General features: G+C 43.7%; 1 protein-coding gene across 2 annotated transcripts in view; it reads left to right on the forward strand.

The window, feature by feature from the left end:
- The window catches only part of agap3 (ArfGAP with GTPase domain, ankyrin repeat and PH domain 3), a 115,354-nt gene that overhangs the window by 64,346 nt on the left and 31,869 nt on the right, over positions 1-19,139 (forward strand). For both annotated transcript variants that reach the window (XM_035530598.1, XM_027020292.2), the window contains exons 5-11: positions 152-293; positions 1,406-1,540; positions 3,629-3,756; positions 4,486-4,641; positions 10,052-10,135; positions 13,943-14,047; positions 16,262-16,433. In XM_035530598.1, coding sequence (XP_035386491.1) covers positions 152-293; positions 1,406-1,540; positions 3,629-3,756; positions 4,486-4,641; positions 10,052-10,135; positions 13,943-14,047; positions 16,262-16,433 — 922 coding nt within the window. The remainder of the gene's footprint in view (positions 1-151; positions 294-1,405; positions 1,541-3,628; positions 3,757-4,485; positions 4,642-10,051; positions 10,136-13,942; positions 14,048-16,261; positions 16,434-19,139) is intronic.

The raw sequence follows: 19,139 nt of genomic DNA on the forward strand, positions 1-19,139 counted from the left end.
TTAAACGGGCCTATCGTTGACGGTGGCAGAAAATGACAGAATAAATTGACTGGAAGGGGGTTAACCCAGGGAGGGATGTTTTCAAGGATGTCTCCAGACAAATCGTGGCTAGTGAGTGTTTCAGACTGCATTTGTTCATGTATTTGCTCAGTTCGCTGCGTGGGTGGATGCGGTGGTGTTCGTCTTCAGCCTGGAGGATGAAATCAGCTTCCAGACAGTCTATAACTACTTCCTGCGGCTGTCCAGCTACAGGAACACAGCGGAGGTGCCCATGGTGCTGGTGGGGACGCAAGGTGGGTCACGATTCAGCTACTTTAGTCCTTCATTACAGCATGTCAAACTCCAGCATCTCAAAACACCACCAGTCTTTCCCTCAACACCTATAACATCAACCCTCCAGCTCTCAGTATTATTATTACACCACCAGCTGTCTTTCGTTACTACATGACAAACACTAATTCTTCTTACTTACATACAAACTCTATAGACCTTATAGCCAGTGTTCTCAGAATTATACTATGAATTCTACTTTCCTTTGTTTTGTACTACCATTCTAGTCACAATGGTGTGTATCCCTGATTGGGGTAGATAGCAATGATGAAATTAAACTATTTGCATAGCGTAAGCAACTTGCAAACTTCTCTAAAGGTTTTTCAGCATTTACTTTTGCAAGTATTTCATAATAAAATACATGAAAGAGACATGAGCTTCCACCCTGGATTGTCCTCCAGCACCCTTTTTGCGCTTTACTCTGACAGAAAGACAGTAATAAATTAATTTTCATCAGGTCTCTTGTCAGGCTGCGTAACGTCTATTTTTTTTATTTTTAAGTCATATTACTCTGTACAAGGATATTTGGCCTCTGGCTTCTGGTGGCAGAGATGCATACTCCCAGGCAAAAGTTTGAGTGTACTTTCTGGAAACGTCTTAACTTTTATGTTCTATTGTAGAAGTTTTTAAATATTACTCGCACCCTTCAAAATGATAAATAAAGTGCAAATTGCACCGAAGCAATGTTTGAGAGAGCTGAGAACTGCCCTCATCTTAGATTGAGGTGCTGAATGAAGGCGCTTTTGCCCTTTAGATTGTGCAGCACATGGGATGAAGCTAACATTGCCTGCCTTTGGGCAATTGCTTCATCAAAATTTCACCTTTTTTTCTTCTTTTTTTAACTAACAAGGCTGAAGTTACTTTCCTTATTACAATTAAAATTCATTCCAATTACCAATTACAATTCATTACAATTACAAATTAGTAAAGTTAAGATTTTTATTGCAGTTGTCCTATGATTATCTCCTTATCACAGTTTAGGATATAGGAAATCAGTTTCAAGCAAGTGCACTGAAGTGTTCAAGCAGCGACGCAATGATGGAGAAAAACTTACATGCTGTCTGTTCCCCTCAAGATGCCATCAGTGCCACAAACCCGCGAGTGATTGACGACGCTCGCGCACGCAAGCTGTCCAATGACCTGAAGCGCTGCACATACTACGAGACCTGCTCCACTTACGGCCTCAATGTGGAGAGAGTCTTCCAAGATGGTGAGACGCTGCTCTTTTCCTGTCCATCTCACAGGCTCAGGTTTGGGCTTGGGACTGCACTGTCCTTTTGGAGTGCTGCTTCGAGCACTTGGTTAAGCTCTGGCAGGCACCACTACTTTCCTTGGACTGCAGAGCTTTAGAATGTGAATTTGGACTTAATAAGCATCGGCTGTGTCCTCCTTCATGTGCTCTGTTTGACTACTCATAATACCAACATACTGCTCCTTCTGTTACTATCTCATTGTCTCTCCATGGACAGTCATATTGGGTTTGTATATTAGTGATCTAATACTGCCATGTGATGGCATACTGTAAACCCAGCTACGTTTAGTAATCAGAGCCTGGCTACCTGCTCTTTTCTTCGAGAATAAAAGCACTGAACCTGGATCAGTTTGGCCATCCTTAGTCATTTGATTTAATAGCCAGAAAAAAAACAGATCCTAGAGTGGTACTCCATACTCAGGGGCCCAAATTTTATATTAGCTGGGAAGGAAAGTTGCTGATTTTTTTTTTTATTGCTCTGCTTGACTGCACGTCTGTCATGCTCTGAGCTTGTCTGGCTCCTCTCGGCACTCTTCTCCACATGCCGCCCAACGCCAGGACGGTGGTGACTGGGTGAGTGGGCAGGTGGACTGCCCTCTCTGCTCTTAATTGCCTCCTTGGGCTGTGTTTGAAATAATTAAAAGAGTGAGATGAATTTGTTGCCTGTTTGCTGCTCCTGAGCATTCAGGCACACTGCAACCTCGACTCTCAGAATGATGGTCACTTTTGTCTCTTCGTCTCTATCCACATCCACAGGCATCCGTATTTTGTCTCCCTCTGTCTCATACTCTGTCTCTGTCTCTCACTGCTTTCTTACTTTGTGCACTTGTTCTACCATCTCTACACGCTGGTACTGCAAAAGCAACATTTTTCTCTCACCTGTCTGCAGTATTTTTAAAGTTGCTTATCCCACCACTTGCTCCGCCTCTCTTTTCATCTACCTTTCTGTCCTTAAAGATGTAATTCCGCCATAATCTGTGGACAGCGGCAGGACACTGCTTCTCAGTGATAAATGAGCTTGCAGTGGAGGGTCTTGTGTAATGAGGGCGGCATGGAAGGAGGCTTGAATGTGTCATTTATATAACTGCACGGAGCAGAGAGCTGCCTACATCTCCCCCGCGAGAGCCAACAATTGGCTGGTCACCACATTTTGCTTTTGTCATTGACAGTTCTCATAGCTGTTAATGGTTATTTACAGCAAACACTACCCATTAGGTTGGAGAATCAGCTGCTGCTCAAGAGGCCTTGCTGGTTATGTGCTGCACTGTGCATTATACTGAGTAGTCAAATTAAAGTAGTGACGTTTGAGGTTAGCTCGCCCCCTGGTGGCTGGATTTATCATAGCTGTTCCCCACCTGAGGCTCATTAGTGCCAATTCTGTCATATTGTAATGAAGGACTGTGTTGTATGTTGGACATAAATACTGCCGTTATATTACTTCATGATGCAGTCTCAGAATTCATCTTTGCATTACTTTGACTGAAATGATTATTTTGTTGGCTCATGTAAATGCCATGATTCATCAGACCTCCCACAGAGCACTCATGTGGAATGGCTGAGATTGGTCGAGATGTTTTTACAATAAAAATTTGTAAAATGGCTCATTTGCATATGGTAACCTTCTGCAATTTCAGTATTTCAAAGACCATATCTGTAATAATTAATAACGATTTAATGATTTATTGAGTCTCCCCATTACTGTCCTTACTAATTACTACTACCTAGAGGTAGCTGATTCCAGATCAGCACAAAAATACTGTTATATTTCTGATTAAATACAAAATCCCATAGTTAACAGATTATTTGCAACTCAAATAATTTTTGTAGTACAACACTGAAAAATTCTTATATTTAACATTCCAAACTCTATCCCTGAGATCCCCTCTCCACAGAAAATGAGCTGAACATACAATAATGAACACATACATCAAGAAATCATAAAAAGGCAAACAGCATATTTTCTTTCACATCACAGTGATGTCCCTTGTGTACGTGTGTGGGTGTGTGTGGGTGTGTGGGTGTGGGTGCGGGTGGGTGTGTTCACAGTTGCCCAGAAGGTTGTGGCACTGAGGAAGAAGCAGCAGTTAGCCATTGGGCCATGCAAGTCTTTGCCCAACTCCCCCAGCCACACGTCCGTGCCTGCTGCGGCCATCCCTTCTGTACACATCAACCAGGTGAGACTAGCTTCGCCTGACCTCTGACCCCTGAGCCCCTATATTTCTCCTCTACTCCTGTACCTCACCTGGTAGAGCAGAGAGTTCTGAATAAGAGTGTCTGCCAAGTGATTAAAATGTATGAAAAAATATTGTCAGTAACTAAATAGCTCTATATTCTCAGTACTTTAGGTGGATTTATACGGCTTTGAATTATCAGTATTTCAAACGGATCTAGACAGCTCTGTACTCTCAGTACTTTAACTGAAGGCTGGTGTCAGTGCTTCGTGATGGTGGTGCATTCTGAGAGCTGAAATCACAGTTTTTCCAAACCCATGTGCTTCCAGTGTAGTGAGTGTAGTGTTTATAGTGGTGCCACAGATATCTGCGTGTCACAGGTGTGTCACAGCCCAGAAAGATCCTCCAGCCTCTCTCCAGGTAGCACTGCTTTTTGATCTTACATATGAATCTGCATGTCCTCTCTCTCTCTCTCTCTCTCTCTCTCTTTCTTTCTTTCTTTCTGTCATTCTCTTTTTTCTGAATCTGTTTCTACAATCTGTTTCTCTTCATATTTGATCTCCCACTCATGCATGCTTTTGGCTTCTTTCTCTGCCATTGTCATTTTCCATCTCTCTCTCTCTCTCTTTCTCTCTCTCTCCCTCTCTCCCTCTCTCTCTCCCTCTCTGTCTCTCTCTCTCTCTCTCCCTCCCCCTCTCTCTCTCCCTCTCTGTCACCCACCCTCCTCCCCAGACGGCTAACGGAGGTGGCGCATTCAGTGACTACTCCTCCTCCGTCCCCTCCACCCCCAGCATAAGCCAGCGGGAGATGCGCATCGAGACGATTGCTGCCTCCAACACGCCCACGCCCATCCGCAAGCAGTCCAAGCGCCGCTCCAACATCTTCACAGTAAGTATGCGGCAGCTGATGCACAGCACTGCGCACTCGCACTACTGAGAGAGAGAGAGAGACAGCGAGGGAGCGCCCACTAGCTGCAGGTCTTCGCACAACTCTCCCCCCTTTGAATTGAGTGGTTTAAATAAGCTGGTGATGGCAGGGAGGCTGTCCCTAGATCTGCAGTTAGAGGACTCTTCTCCAGGCACGCCCATCTACGCAGGTGGCGTTATATCAGCTTCTGACCACCAGAGGGAGCAGCTGAGCTCAGTCTTACCAAAGCCCTCCTCTGTCCACCTGCAAGCTTTCCATAATGAAACATTGTAATGAATAATGAAAGGCTAGAACTGATTATGTCAACTAGGAAAAGGGCAAATATTTAAATTTTACATCATAAACACTTTTTCTTTTTATCTTCCCTTCTCTGGAGCTCATTTTTCTAATGTAAATTTTCAAGCTTTACACCAAGCAAAGAGATCCTAGCTTTTTAATCTCTTTGAAATATGCATGTTGCTCCCCAGTTCCTCTTTTATGAGAGCATCTGTTCATCTTTCACTTTGCCCTCCCTTCTGTCACTGCATCAACCAACAAACCCCAAGCCCCTCCCCCTTCTCTTCTCACTTTAACAGACGTTCGCCTAGCGTGGCTGTCTGCTGGAGCAAGAGACAGGGGCAGAGCTACACACACTTTACTAGCACCACCCCCATACTCCAACCTAACCAATCAAGACCACCCTGGTCCATTCAGCCCACAGCTGCAAGTCTTTCACCCAGTTCAGGCCCTTTTCTGGTCATCAGGTCCCACTCCCTACGTCCTGCCCCACACACCCTCGCTCCTCCAATCAGAAGACCCCTGGAGGATGATTGGCGGCTGTTGTGCTAGCTCCCCTGTGCTATTTTCTCCCTCCCTCCCTGCTAGGTAGTGTCTAGCCCCGCCCATGTGGGCCATGAGCCGCTGCTGATGCGCATGATGGAGCAGAGGCATGCTACGTACCCCGTCTGGGTGCCCGAGTGGCAGAACGAGCGAGAGTTCCAACTAATGACCTTCTGAGGAGCAACGAACTCGACTCGGGGGAGGGTAGAGGTGTGGGAGGGGAGGAGGTGTGGGCAGAGCCACAGAAGAAGAGAAAACCAAGACAAAAAGAGTGCTGCAGGGTCTCCCTCAACCTTAAATGACACAAGAGTCCACCCGACTGGAGAAGACACGCTGAGGAGTGCCAGAATGGCATGACAGAAGTTGACCCCGCTGACCCACTGGCTCCACCAACACCACTGTCCTTGGTGTCACAGGCCATTGGATGCCATGGGCCGGATCGCTCGCCCGTGTATTAACCCCATGGGTCTTGGCTGTGGGCTTAAATAGGGAAGACCAACCAACCTGTCATACTACCTGTTCATTCATTACTTTACACAGCTTTTCCTTCGTTGTTTTGTGTTTGTTTGTTTTGAGGTCTTCTGTTTGCTGTTCTTTCACAGCTGCACTTAAAAGAGTGGCCTTACAGTCTAGAGTACTTTTGTATTTAAAAAAAATTGAAAGAAAAACAAGCAAAATGGCTGTTGAAAACTGTATATTATCATTTATCTAACTTCAGTATATTGTTTTTCATCATCCAAACTATTTAGATGAGGAAGGTTGTCTGAAAAGGCACAAGATTCAATATTCCACCAGTTACTTGATGCTTGTGTGCTTTCAAATTCATGAAAAATCCTGTTTGGCCCTGTTTTAGCTTAAATTGTATTACAGTTTGCATTTGCCTGTATTTTAGCAACAGTTTTGGCTGATCTTAAAACTAAATGGGCACGAACGTAGCTCCAGCTGCTGTCAAGTTTATACAAATTTGACCATGTAAAGAAATGGCCTATTTCTCAACTTTATGGTTAATTTACTAGAAGCGGATTGAGTTTGCTATCATTTCTGGAGAATGACCACTCTAAATTGGCGTCGCTTTCTAGGTAGCTTCTGAGCATGAGACGGCAGTACTATGATTTAGAGAGAAGCCGCATGTCACTGTCATAAGCCTGGCCAGTCAACGGTGTCACTTCCGTTCCTTCTACACCCCTGCGTGTGTACGTTTTTGCGTGTGTGTTGTGTGCGTGTCGTGCCACTAGATGTCAGCAGAGGACAGCAAACCAATAGTCACACAGTGCTTCCATGGTACTTAAGGAACCGCGCCAGGTCATTTTCTGCTGGTATGATGTGCTGTCAGCTACTACATTGTTAGTCTCGTTGAGCTGTAATTTGTGTGTGAAAGCAGAGGGAGAGCGAAAGGGCTCTCTTTTCATTTTTTCTTTTTCTGTCTTTTTGTCATTTCACAGCTAGTACTTGTTTTTCACCCTCCCTCTCATCTCACTATCTCAACTGTTCATGGCACCTTCTCCATCACCCCCCAGCCCCCGTCTTGAGTTTAAAAGTAAACAAAGCTATGTGTGTGTCCCATCACCAAAGTGTTGAACTGTTTCTGTCGATATTTGCAGATTTGCTCATCTGTTTCCAACCTTTCTTCAACAAAAAGGGCTCTCCAGCTTCTCATGAATTAGAGGAGCCCTTGTCGGCGTAATGGCAGAGTTCACAGGGCGTTCGCAGCTAGAGCTCGAGGAGTCATAAGCACTGGGGCTCCCACAGTCCAAAATGCTCACACACGCACTCACGCGCATGCACATACATGCGCATACACACACTTTTTCTCTCTGTCTCTCATACACACACACACACACACACACACACACACACACAGACAGACATGTACACATACGTGCACACACACAAATACACACAAGCCACGCTAAGCATGCTGCTTTACCCCTAGTTCCTGGCCCCTTCTCTGTCTGTCCCCACAGCACTATGGGTAATGCGCCATGGCATCGTGCATGTCCCATGCCAGCCATATTGAAGGTTTTGACTGTTGGGAGGGGGGAACAACAAAAAATGCAAAACAATACAAACAAAAACAATTCCACAAACTTAAATAACGCTAGTTACATTTAAATGATTTTGTCATTGGACTCCTCGAGGTAAACTTTGCCCCATATCCAACTGCTCCGGACGGCGAAACCCCTTTCCTTTCTCATGAACCCTACAGCCCCTGTTCCCCTGGACAATTTTTAATCACACCCAAGGACTGAACTCTGACATGACATCACACTGCCTTTCTGCCACAAGCAAGGACTCTAAAGATGTGCCAAGATACTTTATTTGTTTCGTACCCCTTTCTTCCCTGATTTCTGTTGCTTTTTTCTCTTGATTTGACCTGGTTTCATTTTCTTTGTCTATTCTTGTTAAAATATACATGAGAAAGGAGGTAAGCATAGGTCAACCCTAGGTGAGTGGGAGGAGCTAGGTGAGATTCTTCACACTCCTCCTCAAGAGCTTTGAATACGGCCCTCCCAAGAGCAAGGGACTTGCTAGAGCCTCAATCAACAAGGCCGCAGCCTTTGCGAAATGACACGGGACGCCGTGGCATAACAGCCGAGCACTTGGTCCGAAGTTATGTGCCCACGATGGCTCCATAGCTCGTCCGCTCAATGATATGCCTGTGTCGCCAACAAATCCTCACGTACGCCAGCCGGCGTCCCGCGACGTCACCTACGTAAAGCTGCCGTGTTTTGTTGACCTTGGTACCGCCATGCCCCTGGCACTGCCAGCAGGGTCTCTTGAGGTGAACTGTGAAATATTTTATGAAGGCCTTCATAAACATAGGCGAGCATGGGGAGATGATAGCCTCTCGTTATCCCAGGGGTAGCAAAAAGAATCTGGAAATCATGGTTTGCACTGACTTGTTGAATGTAGTGTTTGTTCCACAGTACAATTTTTAAAAAATTCTTTGTTGGTTTTTATTTGTTTATTTATTAATTGTTTGCTCATGAAGCTGTGGAAAGAAAAACTGTTACAGAGACATTTTTATGATCATGGGAATATAATGGACAAACATAGACTGCCGTATATCTTGTATTGAAATTTATTTACAATGGTATTCAATAGAAAGTATATTCTATAGATATATGAGATCTCTAAAACAGCGCCTCTGTTGTCCTCCGTCAGAACTGCAACATGTGGTTCAGCTTGCTGATTCTTTCCAAGTGAACCTGTGACTTGATTTGTATGGTGTCTGTATATACAGTATATATAAAAGAGAAATAAAATGTTGAAAAATAAATTCACGGCACTGTGTCTGTTTGAAACTTTCCCTCTATTCTCCTTTGGCGAGTGAGTCTCCATCTCACTTTGAGTGACCTTAAGCTGTCTGATGTGTGAGTGCAGATTCATAATGTGGTGCGTGTATGTTTGATAACACTGTGTGTGTGTGTGTGTGTGTGTGTGTGTGTGTGTGTGTGTGTGTGTGTGTGTGGTGTGTGCGCGCGCACGTGTGGTGTGTGCCTTTTTTTCAAATTTTTTCCCCTTTAGATTTTCACTTTTTTTCTTCATTTTATTCAGTTTGTTGTAAATTAACTTGTTTGTTAATTTATAGTGGGTTGGGGATATTTATATGCTGCTATTTTTGATATGCTGTATTAACTTGCTTCTTTTCCAGTCTTCTTCCTGTTTGTGGTGGAGTCTCTTGGGGATGCAGGGATCTGACCAGCTCACAACTGCCCCTAACTGCCCCCCGCCTTTCCAAGTCTGATTGCTCTACATTTTAAATGCTTCTTTTGGAATTTTTAACCCTAACTCCCTTTTCAGTTTTCTTGTCTTTTTTCAAGGCTTGCAGGATATCATGAGTGTTATTTGCAGGTAGACTCCACTGAGGAACCCATGGAATGGTCAATTTTTGCTTTGTTTTCTGCTGTATTAACTTGTCTTTTTCCTTCCATTCCTACATGATGGTGGTTTCTTGCCCATGGTGTCTTAATCTGAGAGTCCATTAGTTTTGACTAATGGCTATGTGGTTGGTAATGCCTCACAGTCATTCATGTGAGGTCATCAAAAGGTGCCAGTGTTCAAAGAAGGTTTTATGGGTTGAGTCGCGACTTTTGTGTGTGCTTACCGGTCCAGCCTGTGTGGGGGATTTTGTTCTTTGTGTGTTTGTGTGCTGGTCTGCCCTTGTTCAGTTTGTGTATATATATTTATATATTGCACGCTCTGTGTACTGCTGTCTGTTGCGCTGTTTGGCTTGTGCTTTTTTTTTGGGGCCTCTTGAGAAGTTCTTTTAGTATTTTTATTACTATTATTTTATTTATTTTATTTATTTATCTTTTTATTTATTGTAAAGTTATTTTTCCCCTTTACCCCCCAACCCTACAACGCACACACACACACGCACGCACGCACACGTACAATTAAGATCATAATTCACTTTACACTCTCTCTCACACACACACACACACACACACACACACACACACACACACACACACACACACACACACACACACACTCTTGTCTGCATGGTTTGTTCTGCAAACTGATTCGTTGTCTTGTTTCTTTGCAGTCACGGAAAGCCAGTGAGCAAGCAAAGAGCTCTGAATGTAAAACAGACAGCATAGGCAGTGGAAGAGCCATTCCCATCAAACAGGTAGGCGCCTTCCCATAACCCCATTTATTATGCCGGTAAGTATGATACTGTAGGATTAGTTCTCAGTGCTAAGGAGGATGTGTGTGCGTCTGACTCCCATTTGTTAATTGCTATTTAGAGATCATGTCATGGTCACTAGATGGCACTGCAGTATAAGATTGTCAAGTTAATAACATTACCAAAGTAGCACCACAGTAACTACACAGTTGCCACCGGTTTATCGACAGAAAACGGTGAACATGTACATCAGCCAAATGCAAGATGCCGTGATTGCGTTTTTACGGAGCACCTTTACTGGAATGTGCTCCCTTAGAATGTAGCAATGTCATAACATTCAGGAGTATTTGTAAACGAGGCCGATGATGTGAGTATAGTAACAGAACTATATTTTTAATTATAGGTTATTATGATCCATTGGTTTTACAATAACCGCGTTCTTGCTACTGATATTTCTGTTGTCTGCTCTTCTGCCATATGCAGCAAAAATTTTGATAGAAGTTTAAAAGGAGTTGAAGTAGTGCAGGGGGTTAGTCCATCCAGCTATGGAGCAGTGGATCCCTCTTACATCTAGTTATTACCTCCTGCTTAAGTGATTTATCATTTTTAAAATGTTTTCTCTTTTTACACCTGTTTTATTTTCCTAGTGTACTAGGTGTGAAAAATTTGTGTTAGAATGTTTAATGAGGTGGTGGTTGTTGTTGGTAGTGGTTGTTGTTGTTTATTATTATTATTATTATTATTGTTGTTGTTAATAATAATGATGATGATTATATTATTATTATTATTATTATTATTAATAATAATAATAATAATAATAATAATAATAATAATAATAATCTAATTGTTAGTTGATGCTTAATTACCATCATCCAAAATAATGTGTAATTAATTCCCACCATGTTTACAATGTCATAGTCATCCTGTCATATAACAGGAGGATACAATTGAAACAGTCAGATCTCTTTCCACTGTTACAACCTTGAAAACATATAACCCCCCCCTCCACCTCCCCCCACACACATACATGCACAAATACGAGCACGCACACACACACACACACACACACACACACACACACACACACACACACACACACACACACACACATAAACACACCACACCACACACATGCTGTATATCAATTACACTCAGTCTTTCAAGATAATCCTTCTTAAGAAGTGTCATTGTAAACTGTGTGAATGTGTGGAGTAGATGAAGGAAGGTGACCATGGTGGGATACCTTTGAATGGAGCTGATTGGCCAGCCAGTCACATGCACAATCGGCAAGATCAAAGTGCCAATGGGAGTATAATTGCCTCCCACTGGGCAAATTACACAGTGTGGGCTACTACCCCCCAACCCTGCCCCACCCAGTCTGTAAAAATGGTAAACAGGCCAACAAAGCGAGGGGTAGAGCAGAGAGCCTGTCAACACTGAGCTATTGTGCTTATCAGCAGTAAGACCCCTCCTGTCCTTCCTTCTCTCTCTTCTCCTTTTCTTCCTTCTCCTCCCCTCTCCTTTCCCTCTTTTCTTCCCCCCACCCCATCCTCTCACTGTCGGTGACCTCCACCACCACCAGCCCCCAGGTCACTGGTGTTGGGGCCATCCTGGTGACAGGATATAGACACTTTTATTTGGGCTATAAGCGGAAAAGGGTCTACCCATCTTTAGTATATCCTCTACCCATCATGTCTCCCCCCCCCCCTTCTCTGCTTACCATGGGGAAGTGATTGTTTTTTTGTGCAGTCAGTGGACCTTGACAGAGAAGGACATGGGTTTAATAATACCCCCCTTTGTTTACATGATATAAGTCTTCATTACATGTATTCATGTATTGTTCCTGAATAGCAAAAAGGAATGCGTTTCTGCACTGGACTGAAGGCAAAACAAATTGAGTGAAATCCTCATATAACAGCCGAGGTTAAGAAGATGAGTATTGCTGAGGGCCTCCTTTCCAGGTCAAAAAATTGGATTAACATGTGTTCTAATTGTGCAATTATTGATGCACCACATGCTGTACAATCTTGGTTTTTCAGTTTTAGCATTGATTTCTTTGTTGGACTGTGGGCTGTGATTTTATTGGTGTGGGTATAGATCCGAGAGCACTCAATAAGAATACACCATACTCGCTATAGTCCTCCTGAAAGACATTTCTTTTATTTGATTCAAAAACCAATAGAGACATACTGACAAGTCCCATTAAATTGATGTTAAATGCAACGCTCCTGCTTTCAAGCTGAACCATATCTCTAAGTGCATGTAAACTTTGGGCAAACCCTAACCCTGCTGCTGAGGATATGGGCTTCTGGTAGTAAATGTCATCCTGAACACTTTGGTGGAGTCTAAATGGAGCAGCTGGTCCCATTCAGTCAAACAAGTTGCAATCTCGTCCATTCTGTTCCGCAGCGGCATAGCTGCCCAGAGGTCACTCCTTCTCTTCTGTCTTGCATTCCCGATGTCCTGCATTTGAACTGTTGCATGATTTTTGAAAGACGATGCATCATGATCTGTGCGGTGCTGTGCAACATGATTCACAGGAAGTGTGATATTGAGAGCCAACTTAATTTAAAAGATTAAAGCAACACCTGCCTGAGTGAAGACCATTGTCAAATTCAGTTCTGAATGAACCAGTAAAAATGGGCCTTGCTCAATGCCAAAGAAATGAATGTGGCTCATATTTAGGCATTCACTATGAGAAATTGTGAGAAAGGGCAAGTCTGGAGCAGCCTTTCCAAAATGTGAAGTGAGAGAAGGTATTATAGGTGTAAGTGTTCTAGACTGACATTGGTTGACTGTATTTAGCATCAGATGTGTGTAATTAGAGCATTTTACTGCAGGAAGATGGCAGACGGGAGACCAGTGTAAGTATGAAGTCAGGATTAGTGTGGATTGTTGGGTAAACAGCCTAATGCCCAGTTGACCCAGGGTCATCTTCTAATGGGCCACTCCCAGGAATGACACCCCCCTGCCCTCCAGGAAGAGGATTGGCCTGTTAAAACAGCCAAGTTGCCATTCACACACATACAAGCACACATGCACAAATCCCTTACTTGAAGTGGTAAATAGCACATGAAATCTGCCCTAATCCCCTGATTAAGTAGCAGACCCCCCTCACATGCGCACGTGCACACACACACACACACACACACACACACACACACACACAAACTCTCTCTCTCTTTTCCATGGCCTGTCATGTTTGGCCCCCTCTGGCTTGGGCCCTTGCATTGTTTGCCCTGGATGGGTTTGAGGAGATAAGGGAACAATCAGTGCTGCAGGCTCTAGCGGCAGGAGAGGGCCAGGGGACGCTGCGGCCACGCTTTGAAGCACCCCCGGATCGCACAGGATAATCCCAGCCTGACCAGGGTCTTCTGGAGTTCACCGGCGCTGCAGGCCTGTGCATACGCAGGGGGCTTCCACACTAATAGGATTTAGGCTCCTCTCTCATCGCGGCCCAGTGAGGGTGTCGAGACCAGGCTCAGAGAGCCAGGGTGGGAGAATTGGGGTGGAAGTCTGGCCTTGAAGAGTCAGGGTGGAAGTCTGAGGTGGGAGAGCCGGGGTCCGTAGACACTGGAGTTGCATATGGTTCGAAGAAAGCAAATGAAATGGATATTTTCAACATATGCATATATGCGAGCATCCTGTATATGTTTGGGTAACACAGTACTAAATAAAATGTTTTTCTTCAGGTATTAATTGGCTTAAATTACAATAGTCAGAAATACCAGCAACAGTGCTCCACCTACTCGTGTACAAGTGAAGGATTTAAATTTCTCTTTTTATCCTTTTTTGTTTTCCATTTTGCAGGGTATTCTGCTGAAAAGGAGTGGCAAATCGCTGAATAAAGAGTGGAAAAAGAAGTATGTCACATTGTGCGATAACGGCCTCCTCACCTACCATCCCAGTTTGCATGTGAGTGACAACATGAATCTGACTGACATGGTGGTATTGTTTGTTCAGGTGCACTTCTAACTCATGACTCTGACCACAAAAAGGAACTGTTGGTTAGAAGCAATGAGTGGTGTATCTGACTGGAGTACCCCTTCCCCCGTTTTTTATTCATGTGTTTGTGATGTGCATGTGAACTTGGCTCTGATTTCATGTCAGATATGTAAGGGGCTTTGGTTGGATGTCCTGTTCATGCATGTCTGCAAAATTGTACAGAGTGATGTAGTGGGATTAAATGATATGTGGAGCTGTGGAAAAACAGCCAGACCCCAATTTCACAACATGGTGACACCACGATAACGTTGTGTGGCAGCATGGCGGCAGTGGCGCTAATCGCCGTCATGGCAACGGAACACCCAGACGGCAAGCCGCAGGATGATGGCCAGATGGGCCGCCCCTGCCCCTGTTGCCACGGCAGCGAGTGTTTCTCATGGCAGTCTCAGCGGGTCCGGTGCGGCCTGATGTGCTCAGAGCATTCGTCTCTGTCAGAAACCTCACCACCTCCACCCCACACTCTTCATCGGTCTTAAACTATCTCAGTGGGCCCCTGCTCCCTGTCATTATCGACCGTGCTGTATCTCTGGCTCGTCTTATTCCTATGTTGTCTTCTCTCTGTGTGTATTTGGGCCATGTTGCTGGTCAGGGATCAGTTCCCCTGTGCAGCTGACCTTGATATAGGAAAGATGAAAATGGTCATTGGATCTTTTGTTGTTTTTGCAATATCAGCATTTTTGATACTGATGTATCTAACAGTGCAGTTTTTATTGCAAGTTGTGCAGACTTGAACAATCACAGACATTCCAAATAAGTATTGTGTGGGCATTTTTATTAATCAGAACGTTCACATGATGCAGTCAAACATATCTTTTGTTGAAACAATGCAGGCCTGTAATTTAACCCTGAAGGATTGAGTGTTCAGCAGTGTGTTTTAATGTATTGTGAGGCATGTCAGTCACATTATGTAGCAGTGTAATGACAATATATGTTTTTTATCCATACAGCTATACTTGGGTCAGAGATGCTCTTACCCAGGTACCCTTTGTGGAAAATGAATCTTGTCTCACTCTCTAAAATCAGAGAGGTGCGTAGAACAGCCCACATAATTATGGCTCTCGTGTGCACTGCAACAATGTGGTGTAGATGCTAGGCAACTTTTGGCCTCATCACCGTTACTTTTAGTGCTGGAGCTATTAGTGACAAGACACCTGTGGCCTTGCATCTCATAACTTCCATGAGTTACTCACACCATTTAACTGCAGTGAGGATGCTGAGAGAGAGAAGGAGATAGATAGATGGAGAGAGCTAGAGATGGAGAAAGAGAGAGAGAATCTGTTTAATTTTGCATTGTAGCCAGCAGAGCCATCCCACAATCCCCTTCTGTTAATTCTGTCTGCTACATCAATTAAATTGTTTGTAGAAACTAATTGAATATGGCTTAATCACACATCTTAATAGCTTTCTGCGCCTCGAACTGGCTGTTAATTCCTGCAATAAAGTGAAATGAGAGCGCTCACTGGGTAATTAGCAGTGAAGCTTTTGAAGAAATTAGTGCTTTATGGTGCGCAGTAAAAACGCAGAAGAGTCAGTGGGAGGCTTCCAAGGCCAAAATCTCCACATGCCTTTTTTTGTGCTGATTGGGGCGATTTTCACCTTGGCTTACCCCATTTGGGTTGTGCAAACTCCCATCCAAATGGAATGGCCGGATTTAAATGGGAATGAGCCCATTTGTGATCATTACCGCTAATTCTGCAGATCTGCAGAAGCAGAGATGCAGGTGAAGTTAACCGTGTGGGCTTGTTTGTGAATCCAGGCATTTGATATAGGCGTTCCATCTGCAGGGAGCTGGCTGAAGCGGTTGTCTAAAAAGGCAACCACAGTCACCATGGTGGCGCATAGAATAATGGGTCAGGCTACATGTGTATTATGAAGGATCTTTGGGAACTCTTTGCATCTGGTCATTTAGAAACCAGGTTTCTACCCTACCCCTGCCGAATTTCAGTTTATACAGATGTCTAAAATCATTAATTTCTTAAAAATGTAAAATGTTCTCAACTTTGTTTTATATTTTTTGATACATTTTTGGCACATTTGGTGTGCATAAAATGTCTCCCTCTCTAGAAGACCTGCAAAAAACCTGCAAAAACTGAATCTGCATTCGTTCTTCTTTGGGTGTTCCAGGATTATATGCAGAATGTCCACGGTAAAGAGATCGATTTGTTGCGGACGACAGTGAAGGTGCCGGGGAAGAGGCCTCCCAGAGCGGTGGCGACGGTGGCTCCAAGCGCTAGTCCCAAGGCCAACGGTTTAACCAAGGACAGAAGTACGATGCAGCTTGGCATCGGCTCTACCGGTGGGTGGGCAAGCGTATACAGAGGCTCTAAATAAGAATCGTTGCAAAGACCAATAGTAAAGCTCACAGTTGCAAATGTAAAATGCAACATTTATGAATGTCCTAATTATATTATCAAATCTTTAATATTTCTATATAAAGGTATATTGTAACCTTATGGTGACGTGGATTATTGTATGGTGATATAAAATTAAGTCTCATATCAGTCCTTAAGATGCAAAAATATCGTGTTTTTTTTTTTTTGCGATGTCTGGCTCAATAATGGAGATTCTATAATTCACATATTCTTTGCACAAATTAAGTTAAATATTAGATCACTTTTGTAAAATCGAAGAGAACATTTTGCTGAAATCTATGTATGAATGTGAAATGTCATTCACATTCAAAAATAACACATTCTGCCTAAGCAAGTTTTTTTTCAATTAGTGAGCCATGTAGAAATGCATGTTTGACTCACTACCCCTCACGAGATCTAACTGAGTCGAGGTAAGGCCAAGGTGTAATTAGATTTAGTGGTTTAAGATTGAGTAATTAATAAAAATGAGATGATCTGTCCTGTTGGCGTTCCGCAGTCTGGCGTGGCCTCTTTGGGAGCAGACGTGTCCAGACCTTGGCGTGGCTTAGTCCAGGCTAATTGCTTTTTTGCCATTAAAGACAGCACTACAGTGACTTCTGGGAATTGCAGTACTCTGGATCGAGTCCAATGTCCGGGTGCAATAGCCAGGTGGGATAATTAGTCAAAAAGAGGAGGAGAACGGGCTGTAATGTGTCTAGGCTTGGTAGAGAGCTTGCGGAAAAGGCTCATGGGTTGGGAGGTGTTGCGGAGTTGACTAATGATTAACCTTCACCTGACCGTAGAGGAGATGGGTGATGCTGTTTAGACCTGAAATGGTCTGCACATCTGGACTGTGCTTTGCCTAAAGAAATGGACACTGTTTCTAGGTAAGGGGAACAGAAATGTCCTAAGGCAGATAGCATACAGCAGTATTTTTAGCTGGTTTTATTTTCAGACTTTTGTTCACAGTGAATGCTGTAAACTGAGCTTGAACATTTATTTCCACATGTGGACTTTTCAGATTTGACCTGGCTAATTTTTCAAGTTTTGATATTTTATAAGATGCATTTAAATTCCAGGAAATAAAAAAACCTTCAGTTATGCTTTATTTAGAGGTCTATTATCACTGATTTTATTTCATAACTATGTAATTCGGTTATAAATATTTTCAGGAATGCTAGATGTAAGTCTAGAGTTATTTATATAAGCACTCATAGGTATCTGTAGTTTACTTATAACTGTGTTGTGTATGTGTCGTAAAAACTTTATGAGGCACTTGAGTAGGCCCCCTAATGTAAAGAGTAACCACACTGAATGTTAGGGATTTTTCTTTCTTTCTTTCAGTTGTCACTCTTTGCTACTGGCAACCCATACTGCCGCACATCATCTGGTTTTCACACAGGCACTATCTCTGGCCTAGATGAAATAACGGTTATTTCCACTCGAGAGGGAGAGGGAGAAGGTTGCGGCCTCGTCATGGGCCTTTGCTGAGTGGAGGGCCTACACTTGATTATGCAATCTGATTTTGATTTCATTAGGCATGCAGTTGATGCGAAGGAACAAAGGGGTAATTTTTCATTCATGGCACTCTAGCTGAGTCCTGTCTTTTCCTTTTGCTGGTAATTCATTCACTTTCCTCGAACTGAAGACCATTAGGGACGATTTGGTTCAGGGGTGGGATTGGGGAGAGGGTGGGGGTGGGTTAGAAAGAAAGATGGAGAAAGAAGAAAGAGTACAGAGAGAGAGAGAGAGAGAGAGAGAGAGAGAGAGAGAGAGAGAGAGAGAGAGAGGGGGTTGAGCGAATGAAGAAGAGTAAATGAATAAACGCATGTGTCCAAGAGTAAAAAGGAGTCTGTCTCTACAAGGCCTGCTCTAATCTTTCTGCTAAGTACTCACTGGAACCGTTTTAAATATGATGGTTCTGCAGGAGAGCGTTGGCTTGTGTCACTGCCGACAGATGTGCAATATCAAAGTGCTAATGTTCTGCCCATCAGCCTTAACCAATGACACCCGCCTGAGAGCTACTGGAAGAGGGGGTTCGGCCCGCATACCTTCACATCCGGGTATTTGCTTGCATGGGCATCACATTAACTGTGTGTGTGTGTGTGTGTGCGTGTGTGTAAAAGATGTAATTTGATCTCATTAAGCACTTTTTGGTCCATTCCACCTGACTGACACACAAGCATGAACACACGTGTGCATACAACACACACACTCACACCCTACTCAACATGCTTCCTGAATTCAGTACATGGGAAAGTTGGAAAGACCAGGAGGATCACCTGGTCCAGGCTTGAGATAGTCCAGCCCGCTGTGGCCTATGTGTCGTGCTTCAGCATGGATGCCTCATTATGTCCTCACTTGTACATAATAGCAGTGGCTGCTCACAGGGGTCAGGTCTCCTCCATGTTCCCTTGGCTGCACACTTCATCAGGCATCTGAGAGACTGTGGGACATGGCTGGGGTGGGCAGGACAGGGACTGGTGGTGCACACCAAAACAGCGCCTCTGCTGATCGCCCCAAATCCCTCACTGCTTACCCCATCCCCTTCTGAAAGATGTTTGCATAGATGATTTTGATAGATGTTTTGATAAATCATGTATGGATTAAATGATACCATGAATTAAGACTGTTATTACCGTGCGATTAAA

Source organism: Electrophorus electricus, chromosome 10 (assembly GCF_013358815.1).
Source record: "Electrophorus electricus isolate fEleEle1 chromosome 10, fEleEle1.pri, whole genome shotgun sequence".
NCBI classification, from domain to species: domain Eukaryota; kingdom Metazoa; phylum Chordata; class Actinopteri; order Gymnotiformes; family Gymnotidae; genus Electrophorus; species Electrophorus electricus.